General features: G+C 39.1%; 1 protein-coding gene across 5 annotated transcripts; it reads right to left on the bottom strand.

Moving 5' to 3' along the window:
• Window positions 1-2,126: 2,126 nt before the first annotated feature.
• Window positions 2,127-23,349, bottom strand: BROX (BRO1 domain and CAAX motif containing). 5 transcript variants are annotated; one of them, XM_064276877.1, is made up of 13 exons: window positions 23,195-23,338; window positions 19,792-19,908; window positions 16,904-17,010; window positions 16,458-16,554; window positions 13,320-13,415; window positions 11,509-11,581; window positions 10,433-10,538; window positions 9,492-9,581; window positions 7,851-7,936; window positions 6,791-6,872; window positions 6,325-6,475; window positions 5,339-5,498; window positions 2,127-4,331 (listed from the first exon to the last, which is right to left on the bottom strand). In XM_064276877.1, the coding sequence occupies exons 2-13, from the start codon at window positions 19,890-19,892 to the stop codon at window positions 4,245-4,247; spliced, it is 1,236 nt and encodes a 411-aa protein (XP_064132947.1). In that variant the 5' UTR covers window positions 19,893-19,908; window positions 23,195-23,338; the 3' UTR covers window positions 2,127-4,244. The 5 variants fall into 5 exon arrangements, with proteins under 5 accessions (XP_064132947.1, XP_023405139.1, XP_064132948.1 ...); XM_023549371.2 differs by lacking the exon at window positions 23,195-23,338 and adding an exon at window positions 22,715-22,830; XM_064276878.1 differs by lacking the exon at window positions 23,195-23,338 and adding an exon at window positions 22,575-22,708.
• Between the last annotated feature and the right edge of the window lie 303 nt (window positions 23,350-23,652).

A 23,652-nucleotide genomic window follows, 5' to 3' on the forward strand; every position in this document is an offset into this window, starting at 1 on the left:
ACTCCAGGGATGTTTCTTGTCTTTTCTCGGAGAACAACAGATACAGCTCTTTTGACCTGTTTCCTGCCTATAGAATTCCAAGCAGACAGCATTCTTTTCTTTTATTCTTTCTTTGTTCCCTTCAGTCTAAGCTGATGGCTTTTCTGCTGCGGTAGTTTGTTAGATTCATCACCCACAGGCTTATCTCTTTGATAAAAGATTCTGTAGCCACATCCTTGGTGAAAACTCTAGGACATGTGTCCTTCGTTTGTACAAAATAATTTTCCAATTTTCATTCTGCAGTTCTTTTTTAAGTCTATCTCTTTCCTCTTGCTTTTTACTATCAGCAGCAATGAGAAACTACATGGCCCCTTTAAGATCTTGCTTAGAAATCTTCTCAGCCAAATATTCATCACTTACAAGTCCTGCCTTCCACATTTGAACATAATTCAAAGTTCTTTGCCACTGCATAAAAATCACCACCTTCCCTCCATTGTCCAACCATGTTTATCATTTTTTTAAAAGCCTCACCAAAAGTATATTTAATGTCTACATTTCTAGCAATATCCCGTTGCTAGCATTGTATGTATTCTCATAAGACAACAGACTTTCTCTATAGCTCTCCTCACTTCTGAACCCTCACCAGAAATTGCCTTTGACATCCGTAATTCTACCAACAGTCTCTTCAAGGCAATCTAGGCTTTTACTGTTAGGCACCATAAAACTCTTCCAGCCTCCACCCGTTACCCAATTCCAAAACCACTTCCACATTGTAGGTATTTGTTAGAGCAGCACCCCACTCCTGGTACCAAATCCTGTCTTAGTTGTCTAGTGCTGCTTTAACAGAAATAACTATAAACAGATGGCTTTAATAAACAGAAATTTATTTTCTCACATTTAAGGAAGCTAAACATTCAAATTCAGGGCACCAGCTCTAGGGGAAGTCTCTCTCTGTCAACTCTGGAGAAAGGTCCTTGTCACTTCTGAGCTTCTGCTCCTGGGTGATGTTCATGTGGCTTGGCATCTCTCTTCCCCCATCTCTGCTCTTGCTTGCTTGTTTCATCTCTTTTATATCTCAAAAGAGACCGACTCAAGACACACCCTACACTAATCCTCCCTCATTAACAAAACAAAGACAACCCATTCCCAGCTGGGATTATAACCACAGGAATAGAGATTAGATTTACAACACATATTTTGGAGGGACACAATTCAATCTGTAACAGTAAGTATTACAACACATCTGCAAGTTTATATGTAATGTTTCCAGCCCCCAAAAACAAAAAAAATTGGATTTATAAAGATACTAATAATAAAAGGCAATACAAATGAAAACTAAAAAAAAAAAAAAGTTTATTTGACTTATGTCAGAACTTACAACGGAGTTGTTGGAATGGAACCGCATCATAAATCAGTGACTGCCTGTACTCAAATATGTGAACGGCAGTCCTCAGACACAAAGCTGTCGTAATCCACAGTGACACTGCAAATTCATTTTATACACATATTAAGAGAAATGCGGTATTTGCCAAAGCACCACTACTCTGGAAAATAAGTATTTCTGAATAAAGTTTCATTTCAGTACCTTTACACAGCACTGAAATGCAACCTCAAATTTGCAAAACACAATATTTTCTACAGAGTACTGTCCAGTGATGACAAGCTCTCTAGCTTAGTTTACCACAGTACACAATACTGCATCATACTGGATAATGTTATATATCAAATATAGGCCAAGCGAAACCCCATTCTGAGATTAATTGGTGATAAACCAACCTCAAACCCATTGCTGTCAATTCCGATTCATAGTGACCCTATAGGACTGAGTAGAACTGCCCCATAGGGTTTCCAAGGAGCTGCTGGTGGATTCAAGCTGCTGACTTTTTGGTCAGCAGCAGAGTTCTTAACCATTGCACCACCAGGGCTCTGCCTAAGAGGTGACAGGCACCAATAAACATAAGTAGAAACTGAATAGGTCAAGAAGTGTCAAACACTGAATGATCTTATGTAGCATAAAACAACTAACACACAGGTAAACTGTCATTTTAAGACTCCTAAAAAATTATAAATTTTGCACTGCCTTAACTGTTACTGGTTCAGTAAATGTAAAAATATTTATCAAACAACAAATAAAAATTCCAACAAAATTCTAAGTAAAATTACTTTTATTTTCATAAATAAAAACATAGCTCATTATACAAATACTCTTAACAGATGTAAATGTTAGCTGTCACCTGGTTTTAACTAAGTACTAAATGTATGCAATATTAACACAGTTACGTAATAGTTACATTTCCACAGAACCTTCATGCAACTTCATTACATTTGTTAATTCTTCAAAATGTCTAATACCGTTTCAAAGAATATTATATGTGATGGGATATTTTGGTCACATAGTGCCACATTTATGGAGTAAAATGGATATTATCTGCCCATACGATTGTTGCCAGTTATTGATTTAAAGTAATATCAGTATTTACTGCATTTTACAGAAGCACTAAACATGTGTTTCCATTTCCAATATGGTAGTAAGAGCCACAAATGTGTCAATGTGAACACTTAGTAGCTACGTTAATAAGCACTAATACCTAAGATAAATAGGTCCTACGGGCAGAGAGTAACGCACCGGCATTAAGTGTTGTTTGAAGTTTTGTCCAGGAATGGCATACAGCAAACACAACTGTAATTCTGCAATAAGAATCGCAAAATACCTTAATATTTTTTTCTATAGAGAAAGTCAAGACAAATTAAATGTCTGTTCAGTCATTATTTTACTTATCCTGGAAACTGCAGTTTCGGATATTAAATGTTATGCAAGAAGTAATTAGTATTTCCGTATATTTTAATAACCCCATTGATTCTGTGTAGCTTTTTTTAAGGAGTGTATGGTCAAGTAAACATTTACTTGAACACGATATTGACTCAAATATGCATAATCTATTCTTCATAATGAAATGTGTATTCCTGTCTTAGCACATTACGAAGATTTTCTTTAGGATAACAGTACTTATTTCTCACAGGCTTGCCATGTGGATTCAATGGTTTATCTACATAAGTGCCTAGCACAGTGCCTGGCACACAGTAAGCTCTCAATAAATACTACTGTTGTTGTTATTTCCATTAGGTGAACAAATCTGCTGTTTGTAATACGAAAATTCGCTAAAGCCTCAGAAGAACAATCAAAAGAAGATACACCTACAGATGTGTGGCTTTCGTTTGTGTATATACTGTCTCAAACATTACAATCTATTTTTAAGATCCTATTATGTTTGTTCTCTAAGTTTTTCCTAAGGCCTTTAGCCTAAAGCAATCCAATTCTGACAAGAGACACATATTACAAAACTGTAGAAAAACAAGGTACACGGAAATCAGGTAACAAAGGTGTTTCACTCTAACTTCCTTAACAAAGAAGTTGAGCGTTATCAGTGTGATTCGGAACAACCTATCTTAAGTTCGAGTTTAAAGTTTTTTCTTTACCTCATGCAGTACTTCACTTTTTCAAAAAACATTTTCACTCTGTCTTCTCTCATACAGAACACTAAGAGCTCTTACAAAGTTCTGTCTTCTAAGTAAAAAATCCACTAGAAAAGGTACTTGTAAAAGTCACTGTAGGTTTATTGAGACTGAAATGAGGCACAGGGCTACCAGTAAAGGAGTAAGTTCTTAAATGGTCTCAACACACACCTATAAACACTGACTGTTGAGAAAATTATATGTTCTCGTTCTAATATATGTAATGGATTTGGTATGAGCAGTCTGAACCATAAGTGACTTCTTTTTTCCACCAGAAAAGATAAATGATTCAGAACTATTTGTATACGCTACAATCAACATAATGGTGAAGGAAGGAAAAAAAAAATTCTCTGTTAAAAACTGATTCCTGTCATTCTTCTGATGTCAAAAAAAGAAAAACTTTTTTGTGACGATAGAAGAATGTATCTGAAACCACATGATTCTAGTCTTTAATACATTAACCTGAAACTATCCAAGTTCAAAAAAAGATCCAACCCCCAAAGACACCCTTTAGAGGTACAATAAAATCTTTCTAATGTTGTCCTAATTAAAAAGGAGTCTGGAAACCAAGCAGGAAGCATCCCGCTATATCAAAAATCAAGAACAGATCAACACTGAACACAGTCCCTCTGATTGTAATGCATCATTCTACAGACTTCAGAGAAATGAGCTTAAGCACTCTGAACCGAAGGTGCACGGTTTCTCTTGTCTACTAGTAGAGACATTCCAAGGGCCCGTTGTACCAGCGCCTTTTAGGAAATGTAGCACCCAGTGTCCTTCTGAGGTTTCACATCTGGCTCTTTCACAGGTTTTACTTCTTCCTCTGGTTTGGGCTTGGCCTGAGGAGAAAGAAAAGCACGGCGTTAAGTACATAAACTAAAATTGGGAAAACACACTCGAGCTTTTCCACTTCAGGTTTTTTAAAGATGTTCTAGTAAAGTACACAACACTGAGGTGAACAAAGCTGGTCAGAAGCTACGTATCAGTTCAAGTCCAGATGTAATTAGAAAGCAACATGCCAGTGAAGATGAAAACCTAGACTGGCAGGCAAAAATCAAGCAAATGGTACGAGCTACTCCACCGTCGTTCTGAGAGGGGAGAAGCTGAGTGACGACTGTGTACGTGGAACCCTGACGTCTGTGAAGAACTTATGTTAGTAACAGGCTAGGTCTTAGGGTGTTATTTCGGGCGCTGAACAGGACCCGAAGATGGCTATTTTAAGGAATAATGGTTTTAGCATTTTTTTTTTGGTTTTAGCTTGGGAAGGAAATGATACAAAATAACCCAATTTTGAGGAAGGAGTAATGGCAGTAAAAAAGCAAAATAATTCTCATTTCTCGTGTGATAGACTTCTAGCCTTTGGGTAGATAATCCTCAAATTTTCCACTTAGTCTGCCATTTGGTTTAGATAATATATCATTTAAATATAAATGAAGAAAAGCAGTCAGATTCCATGGTACATGGCATACTGACGTTAGGTCACATCTCCAAATTCCCCGCACTGTGCTGAGGGACAGAGAGTGCCCCCACAGCAATATCAATGTAGATGAGCCGTTCTTTTTAGACCTTTTCTCCCACACTCTTCTCGACAGAGTGAACTGACGAGTTATCACAAGGCAGGATAATGTGTTGAGAACACTATCAATCAATTACACAGGAAACAGGAGGCCTAAAGGTCTGATCTCTGAGAGACCTCCACAATAGATTTACACCCGGCACTGTAATTAGCTGGTTTAACATTCAGACAAACGTAATATCTACTAAAACAGAGAAAAATATCAAAATGCTAACTCTGCCTTCTCTTTTTAAACTTTTGTGAATGGCAGAAAAATACTTCATCTCGTACACTGTCATCCTTGGGTCTCTTGGTGAGATCAAACATAGCCAGTGTTTCCGGAGTCCAGTGGGCACTCGTGGGAGGAAAGGTGAAAGGCACAGGCTCTACAAGACCGTAGTTCGCCTTCAGTTCCAGCTGTGGGGCATCTGTTGGAATTTTTTGGAAGTAGCTGCAGAAAGAAATTTAAGTAGCAATTTCATTCATCTATTCAGTAACTATTTGAGTGAATGTGCCCAAGGCCCTGGTGAAGCAATGACCACTTAATGAAGAAGACAGAGATTTCCCCACCTCGTAGATAAGTTAGGTAGTCGAGAAATCTTGTTAATTACAAAGCAATGTAACCTAAACTATGATGGATGTAGGGTACCTGAGAACACAAAAGGGGGGGCAATTAACCCAGACTTGGGGGTTCTGGGGTGTTTTCCAAACAAAGCAATGAAAGCTAGGTATGTTTAGGAGGTAAAACCAGCTCACTCAGTACAACTGGCTGCAGAATTCAAGGGAAATAATGTAAAGAATCAAAGCAGGGACGAAACTTGGTTCTGCCAGCTTACATGGGTGGTGATCTACTGTTTAAATGCCACTGATTTAATAACGGAAAACCTCCTGATATGACCTGGAAGGACCGAGTGAAAAACACCCTTCTTGCTTTAGTGGTAGCTGAAGACACAGTGAGATGAATAGGGAAACTGAGTTGAGCAGATGTGTGTAACACGTGGTGAAGGAACGGCAGAGAAACAAAGTTAAGAGAAAAATAGGGCAGTAAGGGAATGTCCTACGGAAGTACACTGTGTTAGTAACTCATGTTTAAAATTCTAAATCTGCCTTTTTAAGAAAAAACTCACCATCAGAGGGAGAATAAAAGTTAGGCCCTGGACAACTGAACGCAAAGAGAGAACTAATGCTATCATAAAGAGAAAACTAACGGTAAACCTCCTGGAACACAGACGAACAGAAATTGTGATATTACTAAGGTATAAAACAGCTGCACTCACATAAATCCATTTTCTCTTTGGCACTTTTCTAGGGTATTCTTCACAAGACTTCCAAGCTTCCTAAAGAACAAGTGTCCTGAAGGTTTGACTGTTGGTCCAGGTCCCTTGGTTTCCCCATACTCTTTGCATAATGCTTCTGCCTTTGCATAAACTGCATGTACAAGGGAGAGAAAGTCATTTGATTGTAATTCATTATTGTTTCTTTATATTCAAAGACTTTAAATCAGAGATGGTAAGGAATTTTACTGCTTTTTACCTAGTACCATATCAATACCAAGAGAATGCAGGAGGAAGCTGGGTACTTTCTACAGGTCCTGGGCTTCCAGAACTTTTTTCTTTCCGCTAATTACCTCGTACCATTCCTATTTTCTTTCAAGTCAGCCAAAATCTCTTTTAACTTTGCATCCCCTTTACGATAAAATACTTGTTTTTATGAAGACAGTTAATATTTTACAGAAATACTTACATTTTTCTGCTTCTTGCAGAGACCTGATTGCTTCACCACATTTATCACTAGCCAACAAAGTCTGGCCATGGTAACAGTACGCCTGGTAAAAGAAACAACACTTTTATTCACTCTCTTCCTAATGGTTTTCTCCATTCTCACTGCTCTATATATGTGTCAAATGAGTAAGTGCCTTCGTCCACTGTTGAAAGTATCAATGCAATCCCCTATATTTTTTTACTTAAGTAAGCTTTTCCCCGTCTCTGTTCAATGAGACTCTATAAAAGGGAGAACTATGTCAAGCCTTGAGCCAAACTAGCCTTCTAACCACAGCCTGAGAGCAAAAAGTATTTACTGGAACCCGTTTGAAAAACTAGTAGACAAAGGAGGGAAATTACTGCGCTGAGGCAGAGGCAGAGTTCTGAGGTGAAGGATCACAGAGGTTAAGAGACATGTGTAGCAGCCTGCAGCACGACATGCTGACTGTGTGAACTGCTACATCAACGCCAGAATTTCATATGCTGTTATGCAGAGTGCCTGGAAACAGACTATGAGGCTTAAGAGATAAAATAATCTACTTAGACCTGAAAAAGACTTTTGATTCTCTCTCATTATGATATTCTAATCAAGAAAACAAGTGAGTGTGTTTGGTGGGAATAGCAGACTGATGAGTAACTTCCAAAAATTGAAAGTTACCAACAAAAGTTATCTGATGGTTCTTTACCAACCCAGGTGATAGGCTGCGTGATATATGCCTTGAGATTAGAATCAGTAATCATCTTTCTAAATGTACAGGGTGAAACAACTGAGAAGATTCTCATTAAGCATGCTGAAGGTTTCAGACTAAAAGTGGTTTTTGAATCAAACAGTAATCCTATTGCTATAATTCACTTCCACAAACCTACAGCAGCCTCTCTTTCCACCCGCTAGTTCACAATGGTGGTACGGTCAGGGAGTATTTACTGAGAGCTGTCTGTTATCTGTAAAACGCTACTGAGGAGATGGGCAGGATATGAGACCCAGCACTCAAGGGGCTGCAAAGACAGTAATTAACATTGTTCTTACGGTAACAAATACTTACATAAGCTGTGTAGAAACACATTTTTAAGTGAAGGTATTTTCTCCATTTTGCAGAGTATGCAGGCTCCAAACTGGATAAAGTATGATCTAAAGTTACATTTTAAAAAGCAAAATATAATTTCACCCTGATTCACTAGAAGGTTTCTTAGTTCACGTGCTTTGATGCTTCAAGTAGAATATGTCATTCAAGTCAAAACTCAAGCATTTTACATATTCCAAAAGCACCCACTTTATTTAAAGTAATTAATTTTCTTATAACTACACCTCAAGCAACATAAGATTCAGGGAATACCACGGCACTCTTGGGTCTGAAGGTTAAAGTAGCTTAAGTTTAAGAGAGTGACAAAAACAAATATAACGAAGAACTTCAAAGTAAACACTGACGACACCATTATATTTTCTATTTTAGAACATTTTTACAATACAGCAATGTAAAGAGTAGCCCAGTCACCCCAGTCAGAAACATGGAAAGTAATTCCTACCTCTCACTCACCCTCTCTGTCACTGCATCTTGTATTAATCACATTACCGCTCCCTCCCGCCCCCACACTCGTCCTTTCATCAGACGTCTCTCAGATCTCCCTCCTTCTCTCCACTTCCTACTTCACGTCTTGGTCAAAGCTTGTGTCATTTTTTCCATGGCTACAATACTTTCCTCCTAAGGGCTAAGTAGCATCAGCCTGCTACTCCTTCACTGAGCAATCCCACCTTCCACACTACAACCATAGGGACCTTTCTTAAATTCCCATCTAATCAAGTCAGGCTCTCTTTCCATGGGTCCCAAATATCTGCGGCCTAAAGGCCAAAGTCCCTAGAGCTGCATCCTTCTCCAACCTTTTGTCCTATCGCTCATCCCGTGTTTCTGCTCAGGGTGACTGTCTGAAGGTCCCAGGAGGAGCTAACCCTTTCTTATATCTGTGTACACTACAGAATGCTTCACTCCTACTATGCTCCAAAGCTGCCTAGCAACTTACAACTTCCACTGCTATTTCAAAAGAAATCTAAAGCGCCACCTTCCTCTGGCTGTTTAGGTTCTTATTTCACTGCTGTGACAATGTCTTCCTTCACACTGTAATAATGTGGTCACATGTTTGTTTCCTTCCCCAGACTGTGGATCTGTTCTACTTATCTTTGTATATGCAGCAACTAACATGGTAACCATCTCAAAAGTAAACACTTACGCACGTTTCCTGTAGGAATGAATGGAAAGACCAGTAGGCTAATTAGGAGAACTCAGTTCCAGTCCTAGCTTCTCATCTGCTAGCAGTAAAATTATGGGTTAGCCACGTTAACTCTCGTGATTTCAGCTTCTGGTCTAAATAAGGATACTAACTCCATGGTCTACTTCACAAAGTGGTTACAGAGATCAAAAAATTTAAAAAGTGAACAAGCTGTTATATTAGCTGTAACTGGCTAAAAGGTACAGCATCACCCTTTCCATCAGAACAGTTATGAAGCTTAAAAACTGTGAACAGCTTCAATTCTTTTTTTTTTAACAAGATTAATAAAATAACGCAGATATTCCAATGTTGCAAATGATGCGACCACCTGAGACTCTCCTTGTCTTGCCTCTTAAGCCCAGAGCTGGTCAGTCTGACAATCTAGAAGGCGAGAAGCTGTAACGACAGCACCGGAGGCTTACCAGCATTCCGGTAGAAGGTGGCCGTTTCATAAGCCAGTGCGGCAATCAGTCCCGGGGCATGCTTTAGTTCAATTGCTCGAGCAATGGTTACTGGAACCAAAACATAACAAAGTGAATCTGCAGATAAGGTCACTTGCACTCACCCTAAATTCAGTAAGATAACAAAAGAAGGTCCAGGAGTCTTAAAATTGGGATTTTAATAGAGTTTGCAAAGACAGTTTCCACGTGAAAAATAAGAGACAGAATATGTAAACATGAACAAACGGACAACAATGAGCTTGTTGGTTCTGATACCATTTCTTTAAATAAATCAGTAGCTAATCAGAGAGAATTACTACTATAAAATAGTAAAGAACAATCAGCAACATAAATACTTTCAAGGCACTGGGGTCTGAAATAAGGGAAAACAAAAGCCTACAAAGTTTCTTTGTTTGTTTCACATGCGTCCCCATTTGTCTCCCGCTAGGGAAAGGCAAAGGCTTGGAGGTAAGCCAGACAGTGGCTACTTTGAATCCCTTTCCTACCACAGGTCCTTGAGTCTCAGAAAACTACACCAACCCCAGAATTCTGCCTTGTCCTGGCATGCCTCCATTATCAGTGCTGTTGATGTAAGAAAGGAAGAAGCCTACCCAGGGGTACACTACACCAGGGGAAAAACAAAAAGGAACGAGCAAGGTAGAAGGGGAAAGACAAGTTAAAGAATTCATTTTATGCTCTCATAAAAGGCATGAAATCAAAAGCCTCTTACAAAGAGCCATTAACTGTAAGGTCTTGTCCACCTGGCTAAGTATGAAGGCAAATGCTAAAAACAAAATTATTCCTAACTATAAATCTCTCAAAATCTGAAACTCAATTCCAACTAATTTCATTTTTTTTTTTTAAAGAAGGATTAAATGCTAATCTAGACTTTCTCCAAGAAATCTGACAATATTTCGGGATACCTTCTTGAGCTTCAGCCTGACACTGGATAATGTAAGCGTCTATGAGCCGTGTCTCTAAATCCCTTCCTTTTTCTGCAGGTGTGATAAGTTTTGGGATATGATTTTCCTGAGAGAGAAAGAAAAAAAGAGAAAAAGCCAAATTTTATTTTAACCCAATTGTTAGCAATGAAGGAAACGGAATTTATAAGACGTTGAATTTGGGGATTTACTAGAAATTTAGGGCACAAACAAAAACTGCTTTAAAAGGAGCAAGATTAAGCTTACAGAGGTTAAAAGCTTCTGTACATTAATTATAAAACCAGCTTTTCTAAGTACAAGAAATTCAGGAGCAAAATTTTGGTCATAAAAGACTGCTTAGGTATGAAAGCCACAGTTTCATCTCAGAAAATGCTTAACTGAAAGAGTAGCCAATTTTCTTTTCTGCGTAACAACCTAAATTGCTCATTCCATTAAAAACTGAAAATATAAAAGAAAAAAGAAAAATACTACTGACAATTCTATAGTTAACTCAAGATCACAGCTTTTTGATCACTCTAAAAGCACCTTACGTAGGAGTACAATGTTGACTTTCAGGAAGTAGTCATTTAATTAGAAGGAAGTGGAGGAAATTCTGGCTAAAAAATACATTTTCTTTTGCCTAATTCCCACATCTCTGGACAGTTTAATATGACTAATGTGCACTGACCACACCTCTAGTCCTTCCTCTAGGATACAGAGAAATCAATCAGAAGTTCAGTTTTGCAGAATCATGACCGCTCCCGGCAACCGCTGCAGAGGGCAGCAAGAGCTGGTAAGAACCATCAATCTTCCTATTTCGCTCTCTCCTATCTTTTCAGAACAGACAGGAAAATAGGCACTGTATTAACTTCAATTTTCTAATTTTAAAGTTCAATGGTGATTTTAAGACTGAAACTCAGACAAGAAATATTCTGTAATTGGCAACATTCATTAACAAGATAATTAACATAATAAAAACAGTATGCTACTGTATTCACCTCATGAAACAACTCCTTCCTCACCCCAACAAAAAAAGAAAAACTATTCAAGAATTACAGCATTAAGAACATACATTTTACCTTTAAATGTTTAAAAATCCCAGCTGCAATTTTTAGGCTTCGATGGACTTCTTTGGCTTCATCTTCTGTTATACTTAGAGAGAGTAATTACATTAGTTAGAGGATGAATCCAGTTTTTGGTATTAAGACCAACAATTAACACACTATCATAAAATTCATAAAACTCAATTAGCCATCTGTGTTTCTCATCCCTGGTTTTCTTCTCTTACAAAACTCTAATTTTAACACTTAAAAAAGTAGCGAATTCACTTGAAAAAATATCTAATGAGAAGATGCTATAAATGAAAAGAAGATCTGCCTAAAGGGTAAACTCTGAACAACTATTTCTCGTTTTTCCCTCCAGACATCTATGGATAAGCAAGCATAATACATCACACCCAATCCTCAATTATCGACGTGGTTACGTTCCAAAGACCAGGTTGTTTTGCGAAAATCAGCATTATGTGAAAACAGAGGATGACCACATCAGATCATAAAATGGAGGATGACTACACCATAACACAACTGTGAAATTACATCATTATATAACTGCTAAGCCACTGAGAATCATGCCCCAGCCAACTTGACACATTACCTTAAACATCACAGCCAACATTACTCTCACCTTACACCTTGGCATTTGTTACTGCCAGATGTATGTCATTAACGACCAAGATTGTTGGATAGTAGATCTTTTTACTATTGTCATAAATGCAAAATGTTGGATAACGAGATATCAATAAGTGAGGTGTATACATTTAATGCAAACACTTAAAGAACACACACATACACAATGGTAGCTATACGCACTGCTCTGCTTTTATCGCTGAACACGCTTTATAGATAATTTTGTACCAGTACATAAAATTCAACTTTATTTTTAAAAGGCTGCATATTATTCACGTTTGGATGCACCATTATTAATTTGCCCCTTTCTTATTTCTAGTATCCACTGTTGCTATTATAAAAATTCCATTTCATTTTATAATTCTGGGATTCTTTAAGGCATCTTTCACATGCTTGTTAAGTCTTCTGTACTTCTTTTTCTGTGAATTGTCATGTCCTTTGCTCATTTTTAACTCACTTATTGTGTCTTCTTTGTCTATTTGTAAAAGTTCTTTATACATTATAAAAACAATATGTCGTACAGGTTGCAATTTTTTGACCAGCATGTCATTTGTTTTTAAACTTTGTCTATGTAGTAAAATATGCAATCTTTTCATTTATGGTTTCCTGGTTTGGGGGCATATTTAGAAAGGGCTTCCCCATGACAAGATTATTAATAAAGTGTTTTCCTTTTTCACACTAAAATCCACTGCTGTCGAGTCAACTCCGACTCATAGTGACCCTACAGGACAGAACAGAACTGCCCCATAGAGTTTCCAATGAGTGCCTGGTAGATTCGAACTGCTGACCTTTTGGTTAGGGCCGTAGCACTTAACCACTATGCCACCAAGGTTTTCACACTAGGCACCATAATTCTGATAATTAAAGTGCTAAATTATGAGGCAACCTTTCATTTGTCCAACCAAACCCACTGCCATTGATTCCGACTCATAGCAAACCTACAAGACAAAGGAGAACTGCCCCATGGGGTTTTCCAAGGAGCAGCTGGTAGATTTGAACCACCGATCTTTCGATTAGCAGCTGTAGCTCTTAACCACCGTGCCACCAGGGCTCCCACTTGTCCAAAGTAGTACTTTTTATCAATTATCTAGACTTTTTAATAATGAAGCTCCATATATTTGAAAAATAACACATGCATATCACCTTCACTTTTAAACTTATTTTTCTTTTCCTACCACATGCATATATCCCTCTTTTGAACTTACTTTTCTTTTCCAGCCAGTCTTGAAGCGTATTTGGTATACCATAAAGCCACATTAAATGCCATGGAAATTAATTCAAAAACTGCATCCTGCTGGGCACTAAAATTATAAATATGATATATTAAGTTTTGCCAATTATTAAGACATCTTTATATGAAGGCTACTGTGCGTTCAACTCAAAATTATAAACAACTATATGCTAGCTGATAGTTTCTGAGGTGCTACGGGGTGTATATGAAGAAAAAGCAGTCCTTGTGTTTACTACAGATGGGCAATAAGACACACACACAGAGACAGTTAACAATAAACAGCTATATATAGTAGCCCAGGACGTGCTTCATAACATTAAGCATGAGAATCCACACCAAACCTGTTGCCGCTGAGCTGATTCTGAGTCACAGCAACCCTACAGGACAGGGTAGAACTGCCCCCATTAGGCTTCCAAGGCTGTCATCTTTACGAGAGAAGACTGCTACATCTTTCTCCACCAGAGTGGCTGGTGGGTTCAAACCACGACCATTCAGTTAGCAGCCAAGGGCCTTAACCACTGTGCCACTACGATTCCTAAGCGTGAGAACAGTGGTTCTCAAAGTTTATTGTACATAGAGTAGTCTTGGAAACAGAGATTTCCGGGACTCGATCCCAGACAGACAGAATGTCTGGGGGTGGGGCCCGGAATCTGTATTTTTGACAAGTACTCAGCTGATTCTGGAACAAGAGGTTCTTATACCACATTTTAAGGAGACAGAATTCAGAGAAGAGAGATCATTTCTGGCTAGAATGATTAAAGATAGTTTAACGATATATACAGAATCAGAAATGTGCCTTGAAAGACAGAATGAAAGCAGAAGGAAATTCCCAGTGAGGGGGCAAGCCTTTCAAAGCATAAGAAAGTATAAAGATTTTTCTGATCGTAGTGACCAGACCAGTTTGACTGGAGCAGACAGTTTGTAGAAAGAACCCAAAAAAGGGCAAAAAGCCAAGCTGAAGTTAAATTGTACCAGGTCTCGAACGCCAAACCAATCAGCATACCACAAAGGAAAAGGTCTTGAAAACAGGCACGTTTTATACCTTTGTTTTTTCCTTCAGATTCTATTAGTAAATATGACATTAAAAGGATGGGAAAAGCATATTAAGCAAGATACTAATACCAATTCACCACCATTCTCATAAAAACCTGAAAATTCATTCTACATTATCTCATTTATCTCAAATGATGAAATCAGAAAGCAGGATATTCCCACTTTACACATTTAATACTAAGATACAGAAAAACTACCCAAACAGAAAGAGAAACACATGTTGTTGCATCTTTCTTAAAAGGAATGGAGAAGTGGACATTTTTTAAATTAAAAAAAATTATGAAGTACATAGTAATCTAAAAATAACTTATGAACTATCCTGTTCAACACGCATTACAACATAAAGAAACACGAGAGTTACGAATAAACTCCTTAAAATGCTTTTACCCTCCTGAAAAAAATTTAACACACAGTTCAACAGCTTATTCTTTTCAGAACTGAGCGTTTTCAAATGGTGGCCAGGTGGACATACCGCCATTTATAACTTTACCTTTAAATAACAGTTCTGCTAATTTACATGAAGGCTCAGGAATAACTGTCGCCCTTTTTACCCTTCCTTCATCTTAATCTGCTCTGTTCATAAAATGCCCCATTTCTGTCGTACCACATGTAAACAGTATTCAGAGTTTCACAGCTGAAAAAATATTTTTCAAAATGGATCCAGCACATTTTCTAGCCAATAAGTAGCAATTAAGCAAAAAAAACTGCAACGTCTCAGATGCTTTGAATATTCACTGTTACAGCCTTCATTGCATAATGCTTCATTGTCTCACAAAACTGTGCTGGAAAAATGTGAAATAATAACTAGCTTTTAACAAGGAATCAAAATTTGGCATGCTGGGGGCGAAAGTGCCAAATGTATGAAATGTTAAACATTTTAAATTCTGCCAATGTTTTCCAGAGGTTTGATTCTTTTAGAAAAGTCATTCTGGGGGGTATATTCTTCAATTTGGGATGAACAAAGGGGTCACATGAAAAAAAACAGAAAATGAGGACTTGGAAAACCATAGTATCCCAGAATATTATGATTTGGAAAGTATCACAGTCCACACTTCCTACCCAACTTTTGAATTCTACATATTTTATTCACAAGAAAGGAAGGAAACTAACATTTATTGAATGCCTATTATATGCCAAGCATTATATTATTCGCTTAACATAAATTTCCTTATTTTGTTCTTCACAAAACCTGTACAAAATACCTGTCACCCTAACATGCATCTGAAGCAAATGCTCACAGGGCAGAAGCCTTAGGACTGCATCTAGACGTGTATGAATCCCAAGCCCACACCCTTCCACCAAATGAAGCCTGCCCTGGTCTTCCAGCAATCTCTACTGAAAGTCCTTCCTTTCTTTTTTGTATTTATACAAAGGTAATTCTAAAGCAGACTGAGATGAAGATATTTGACCATTTAAAGAACCCAATGGTATAAAAAAGGTGGTTACACAGAAAGATAGTACCATTATGCTTTGTTTCCTAATGAACTTAAAACTAGTCCGAGTGAGTGATGAGAAAGCTCTGGTAGGAAGTTTTAAAAAACAGAAAGTGATGAGAAATTAGGAAGACAACAAATACTGTGAGTTAAGCGAGTACGGAATTGGGGCAGAATTGCGGGGCACTGGGGAGAGGAAGACAAAGAGGCTGACCGAAGATACCTGAATTATCCATTAGAAAAAGAAAAGCAGGGAAAAAACCAAAATCCTGTTCTGCTTGAACTCAGGTAAAGACTGAAAGCCAGGTTTGGGTTCCAAATCCCCACGCCATGCTTTGCATGTTGAGAACGCTGTTATTAAAGGGCTCTGCAATTCTAATTAACATTTGTATTGTCTGAAAAAGACATTTGGTCCAGGAGAAGTCAATTATATTTTTAATAGAATGTGTTAAGAGTTTACAGCAAATGTTTTTAATTTAATTTCCTGATAAGACAAAATGCTGATCAGACCTAAATTTTTCTTCTTCAAATACAGAGGCTATGAATTAGTCACTGTTTTTTTTTTTTTTTTTTTTACATAGTTACAAAAACTGACTTCAACTTAGGCCTATGATAGCGTCGCTCACCTTGGAATCTGTCCTTGTAGTGTATCAGTCCATTTGAAATTCTGAATATATCGTAACTTGCTTTCTTGACTAGATTCATCCAGTGAATTTATGAAACCTAAAAAAAGGTACAAAGCATTTTAGTTTTAGAAGATACATCAAATGTTCAATTTAGAAAAATTTTCAGATGATTATTCTCCAGGTCCCAGAATGCAAGCTCTAGACCCTGTGTACGCTTTCATGTCCTTTGCCGTCTCTTGACGTAACAGAATGTGAAATATGTGCACATTTAATCTTCAGAACATGAGAAAGACCACACACCACCCTTACATTCTCAAGTATCTGAAACCCAAGCATACCAAAGTATATAGCCTGGGAGAACAAACAATTTGAATTTGAAATGTCTAAGGATTAAATGTGAACTTCTGTGGCTCTTTTTAAAAACCTTAAAAGTTCATATAAATAACCTTGTAAAAGTGAAAAATATGAATCCGCTGCATTCTTCATCGTTTCTGGATTACAGCTCAAATCAGTGAAGAGTTCAAGCAGCCATGTCCTGGATGACCTCAAGTCACTTAAATGAGAAAAAAGACACTAAAGTTAAAGAGGCTTTAACACCCTGAATCTGTAGAACAGTGGCTTAAAGGTTTCAACAGCAGAGCTTTAAACCACCACACACACACACACATACACACACACACCACCCCCACACCCCACACCCCCCCACCTCCACATCCCCTCTAAGTTGTTACTTATTACACAGAAATGAATGCAACTATGACTAATACAACAGACAAGTGACATTTCTAATGACAATTGTTTAAAAAGTTGTACTAAAAAAAATCCAGTCCAATTAAAGGGGCAAATCACCAATACAACTACGTAACGAATATACCAAGTTTTGAATTAAGAAAAAAAAACAAATGCATGCATTTAAGATTGGGGGGAAATTAGGAAAGAGTAACTTAAACTAACCACTTCACAATAAAAATTTTAAAAACAGAAATTTGAACATTAGTGTATGATTTTAGTATCTCCTTCAAATTTCTAAATTTGACGTTACACTCAACCTATCAAACTTGTTTTACTAAGAAAACCTTACTTTAAAAATAAAATCGCATTCTAATTTCATACACAGACCAAGGATATGTAAGCTCGTGTGGCGTGAGTTGTCCGACAACTGCTCCAGTCTCCATTCTCCTTGACTCTCTGACAGTAATGCTGCCGGTCCACCTCTCTCTTCCTGGAGTTCTTTTTGCCTTTGACCCAGGAACAATAAACTTTCTAGGTTCTCCTTTTGCCTCTAAAAGTTCCTTGTGTACTTTTTCCTGTGTCCCCTTCTTATTCCCACCTCTTCAAAACATTCAGTCTTTGGGTTTCTGGTTTTTTCTTTTGAGATCTTATTAGTGCAACTTCAACTACATCCATTCCGAGGTCTACATCTGCAGCTCTGAACTCGGTCCTTTTCCAGTTCCGTATCTAATGCCAGGAGGCAATCAGCTCTGTGAGAACTGCAGACACATTACCTGAACAACAACTGAAGACACCTGAAATGTGTGTAAATGACTAAAGATTAAATTTAAATTGTAAGCACTAAGAGACAGTGTACCCAGAACTTAACAAGTATCCAAGGCAAAGCACGTACTCAGAAATTATATGTTGAGTGAAGAATTAACATTTAAAATATCTTCTTTTAAGATTCGGAAGAGCTGTAAGACAGCAGTGATATTTAGAAGAGAGCAGACTTATTTGTGAATGGAGATTTATTACAAGAAAGTACACACCAACAATTACACACAGCTGACTGAAAATGGGGTGGGTGACCTTAGGAATGTACCATTGCTGGAAGTATTCCACCAGAAACCGGGAGGAGTGATGCCTAGACTAGTCTCAAATAGTCTACTAGTTATTTCCACTTAGGTGTTCAACCATTACCTACCTACAGGCCCAACTTGTGTAAAGTTATATTCATCTTAAACTTATATATTTAAGAAAAACGTACCTTAGAAGTATCTAATTCATGTTGTTCATTTTATAGATGAGTAATCAGGCCCATAGACAGGACTTGCTCAATGCAACAGATAAAACAGCTAGGAGTCTAGCTCAAGGGCTGGCTGACCACAACCTGCAGCTTGCTTTGACATGACCCACGGCCTGTTTTTGCACAGCCCTCAAACTAAGAGTGGTTTTCACATTTTAAAAAGTTGTGAAAATAAACGAAGAAGAATATGCAATAGAGACTATCTACGGCCAGCAAAGCCCAAAATATTTACTATCTAGCTCTCTACAGAAAAAATTTGCTGATCTTTGGCCTGTTGTTGTTAGGAGCTGTCGAGTGGCTTCCGACTCACAGTGACCCTATGTACAGCAGAATGTGACACCGTCTAATCCTGCACCATCCTCATAACCATCTTTGATCTTGGTTATTAAGAAGCCAGTTTTCCTATCCTTTGTACCAATCACTTCTTTCCAAAAATGGCAACGATTCTTCTCATTTTCCTTTATTGGTACCCCAATGTGTTGATCACCTAGGTTCTGTACCTCAAACTGACTGAATTGTTTCCAAACTCCAGAACAATTCAGTCAATCAGGCAGGCTGATTCTGCCTTTGAAATAAGCTCTTGTACCTGTCTTTTCTGTCCAGCCAAATGGTTTTACTCACTATCCTTAGAACAAAGATTTTCCAAGCATAATGATTTTCTCCTTTCTCCCTTACAATCTACATCACAGCCCTATAAAGGGCCAGATACTAAAACTTCTAGACTTTGCAGGAAGTAAGGTCTCTGCTGTGACTACTCAGCTCTATTGTAGTGGAAAGCAACCAGTAGCAGTCACAAACAATATGTAAACTAATGGTGGTGTTTCTTTATACAAACACGGAGTCGCCCAAATCTGTGCCATAGTTTGCGAACCTCTGATCTAGGCGATACAATTTATTTAAACCTCAGCTGAAGTCTTTCCTCCCATATGGATACTTTCAAGGCCATTCCAGGTCACAGGGAGCCTTCCCTGCTCTGAATTGAATCAATTTTCTACCTGACCAAATAACAATATCCATATACCACTTTGTAGCATCCCTTGTACCGCTGTAAAATTCTGCTTAAATCTTTTATTGTGATTGCTTTAGCCTCTCTGGGACTCAGTTTACTGAACTGGAAATAAAGACTCTGGCCCACGTGACCGCTTAAGTTTGAAGAATCTATAATTTAACTCTTCACATATCATTTATAAGTTTATAAGGAGTCTGATGGTAGGAACAGTGTGTTACATTATTTCTGCAGTGCCCATGGGATCTAAAAAAGTACCTGGTGTCCAAGTGTGGTTCAATCAATGCTTGAGATTAACTAAAACTTACCTGCAAATTTTTGAAGCAGCAGGGCCAGTAACTACACCATAGTAGTTAAAAGATACAGGAGCTGTGGCTTTTAAAGGGTTCCTATGAAACCAGTGGGTCATTTTCCCCCAATTTTTTCTATAAATAAAAAAAGAAATGTATAAAAGTTAAAGACAAAAATTTTTTTTTTAATTTTTATTGTGCTTTAAGTGAAAGTTTACAAACCAAGTCAGTCTCTCATACAAAAACTTACATACAGCTTGCTATACACTCCTACTTGCTCTCCCTCTAATGAGACAGCACACTCCTTCCCTCCACTCTCTATTTTCGTGTCCATTTGGCCAGCTTCTGACCCCCTCTGCCTTCTCATCTCCTTTCCAGACAGGAGCTGCCCACATAGTCTCATGTGTTTACTTGATCCAAGAAGCTCACTCTTCACCAGTTATCATTTTCTATGCCATAGTCCAGTCCAATCCCTGAATGAAGAGCTGGCTTTGGGAATGGTTCCTGTCTTGGGCTAACAGAAGGTCTGCGGACCATGACCTCTGGGGTCCTTCTAGTCTCATTCAGATCATTAAGTCTGGTTAAAGATAAAACACTTAATGAGTAACGTAAATGGTATTAAAAGTTACTTTTAAAATAAATTACTATACAATATCTGTATTCAGACTACTATCTATATATATTTTTTAATGTATATACACAACACTTCATTGCCACAAGTAAATCTTGTTTTAATTGGTTGTCTGTCTGTACTAGGAGCCTTGATGGCTGGCTGGTAACTAAAAGGTTGGCAGTTCGAACCCACCAGTTGCTCCATGGAGAAAGCTGTGGCAGTCTGCTTCCATAAAGATTAAAAAAATTAGAGCTTGGAAATCTTATGGGGCAGTTCTACTTGTCAGAATTGACTTGACGGTAATTTTTTTTTTTTGGTATATTTATATCAGGAATCCCTGGGTGGTACAAATGGTTAAAATGCTTGGCTGCTAACTGAAAGGTCAGAGGTCCAAGTTCACCCAGAGGTGCCTTGGAAGAAACGCTGGGCAATCTACTCTGAAAAATCAGCCACTGAAAACCCTATGGAGCACAGTTCTACTCTGACACACAGAGGATCACCATGAGTCGAAATCAACGTGAAGGCAGCCAGTTTTACATTTAGATCAGGCCTGTAACAAAATAGCACTTAGAAATTTGCCCATAGTAACTGCAATGCCAAATCTATTAAAAAAAAAAAAAAAAAAAAAACAACCCACTGTTATGGCGTCAATTCTGACCCAAAGCAGCTCTACAGGACAGAGGAGAACTACCCCACAGGGTTTCCAAGGACTGGCTGGTGGATTTGAACTGTCAATCTTTTGGTTATGAGCTGTATCTCTTAACCAGTGCACCACCAGGGCTCCCCTAAATATATTAGAGCAATGATTTTTAAACTTTTAAGTACATAATGGTCATCTGAGAGTTCTTGTTAAAATGGGTGCTTTAATTCAACAGTCTGAGGTGGGGCCTGAGATTCTGCATTTCTAACAAGCCCCCAGCTGATGTTCCTCGTCTCCAGACTACACTTCTGAGCAGCAAAGTGCTAGACTCTGGTCGACAGTGGCAAGTGAGATGGGCACAGGACCAGATGAGTGTCATTACCAAAATGGGCTCAAATGGTAACCATCTTTTTAGACGGTTAAGGCTACTTAGAAAGAAATAGTCTTTAAGTGAATTTATTTCCTGTATTATACTCCTGATGCCAACTGACTGATTATACCTTTTATTCTATAATAAATGCACTGTCCATAAAATAGCTAAAAGAACCAGCATTTTCATAACAAAAACACTTCAATAAATTCAAAAAGATATATTTCAGTAACTTCTATCCTAAAAACGAAAAAATGTGAAAATAACTACCGAAATGAAATCCCAACTTAAAAAAAAAAAAATTCTGTATCTTTTAGGCTTTAAAAAAGCAGTATGTCACTTGCCTAAAAGGCTCTGGGACGGTAGCACAGATAATACAGGAAGGCCTAGCTGAGACCTAAACACGACAATTGCGTTTCAGGAAGTAATAAAGAAGAAATTCCGAACTACTGACATTTTGGTTGGGAGCTGAGTGCTTAACCACTGTGCCACCAGGGCTCCTCTACTTAATATGAAGCATTATACAAAGTTGTCAATTGACCTATCTTCTTTTTAGAATAAATGTGGGCTTCACGGCGTCTATAATACCTACTTTAAGCATTTACCTTTGTATTTTATTCATGTTAAAGTGGTTTGGGGGCCCCAGATACTTATAGAAAATGCACAGCATATCCAATGACAAACTGACTCAAATACTAAACGAGTCCTTCAAAAAAAAAAAAAAAAAAAAACCATCTTAAATACCTTCCATGTAAAACCTCCGTCACAGCCCAAGTAAACCAACACACCTACTCACATATAAACCAACCATGGGATATTACCAAACAAAACCAAACCCAGTGCCGTCGAGTCGACTCCGACTTATGCCGACCCTATAGGACAGAGTAGAACTGCCCCATAGAGTTTCCAAGGAGCGCCTGGTGGCTTCGAACTGCCAACACTTTGGTTAGCAGCCGTAGCACTCAATCACTACAAAATTCCTACAAATACTTCACATTAAGACGGCCTCCCCTTTCTGGACGAAAACGCCTTAAGTTTTGTATAGCTTTACTGCAAGAATGAAGGGGGTAAGGGGCCGAGCGCTGTAATGTCTGCCCCTGCCTCGTCTTCCCCCTTCTGGGACCCCGGACTCTCCTGTTTTCCGGGATTCGGAGAGTGGGCTGGAAGGACACACCCACCCGCAGGTGGAGAGCGCCTCTGGAGCCACCAGTACAACGTTCGGATCGAGGCGGCCACCTAACCCCTCTCCACAGGAGGACCCCGATTCCCGACTAGGGGGTCCTTTCTCCAGACGTCCGGAGCTCCCCGAGGAACCTACCTGAGCGTCCACTTCCTGTTTACCAAGCAGCCTCTTCCTGTTCCAACGCCCAGGTCCGGTCCGAGGCGGCTGGCAGCAATTATGCGCAGGCGCCAACTCCGGGGCTCTCTCTACCCCCCCCCCCCGCTTTCCGAACAGACATTTTTGTAGAAAGCCGATCCTATCAACCCAGGCGAAGTGGGTAGACAATTGCCGAACGAACCCCTACTTAGCTTATAAGACCTTTAACTACCGGTGGAGACGCCGCGGCAAGGGAATTCGGCAAATCTAGCTGTGAATTTTTTTTTTTTAGCTGGGAATACCACTGATGCGTGGTCAATGTGATTTTCTTTCTTTCGTTTGTAGAGGGGGATTTTTTGGTTTTTCTGCAGGCGGTCTACAGAGACTGGTGCAAAAGGGGGTGGCCTATTGCTTGGGAATCCGGGGAAACTACACGGGGAGGACAATATCTGGGAATCGCCCACCTGGTGACATACTTACTGGATTTCTCAGAGTCTGCACAGCAGTCCTCTTCAGGGAAGAAATGCAGCGTCCGAGCCCGCAAGCGAGGAAAGCAGGGAGTCGGAGAGCCGGGGCTAGGGAACCAGAACTAGAGCGACAGGAAACCAGGCCAGGCGGAGCCCGAGTCACGTGGGCTCGGCGGCCATGACAGCTACCGAGGCGGCAGCGCGCGCCGCTCAGGGCGGAGGCTGCGGGTGTTGGCAGCCCCTTCACCACGCTCCGTCTTTCAGCCCTTTCCTAGCTTCTCCTCTCTGGTTTTTTCTCCCTGAGCTCTGGGCCCTCCTCAGAGCGGAAGGACAGGAGCCGGACCGGCCTCTCGGGCCCAGGCACATGCCTCGATAGCGATGGCGACCGCTCAGCGGCCGGGGCGGCCTCCACCGGACGCGGGGCGGGGCCTCGGGGGCGGGGCTTCCGCGGGGCGGCCCCTCGGAGCCGCC

The sequence above is a fragment of the Loxodonta africana genome, chromosome 25, assembly GCF_030014295.1.
Source record: "Loxodonta africana isolate mLoxAfr1 chromosome 25, mLoxAfr1.hap2, whole genome shotgun sequence".
NCBI classification, from domain to species: Eukaryota; Metazoa; Chordata; class Mammalia; order Proboscidea; family Elephantidae; genus Loxodonta; species Loxodonta africana.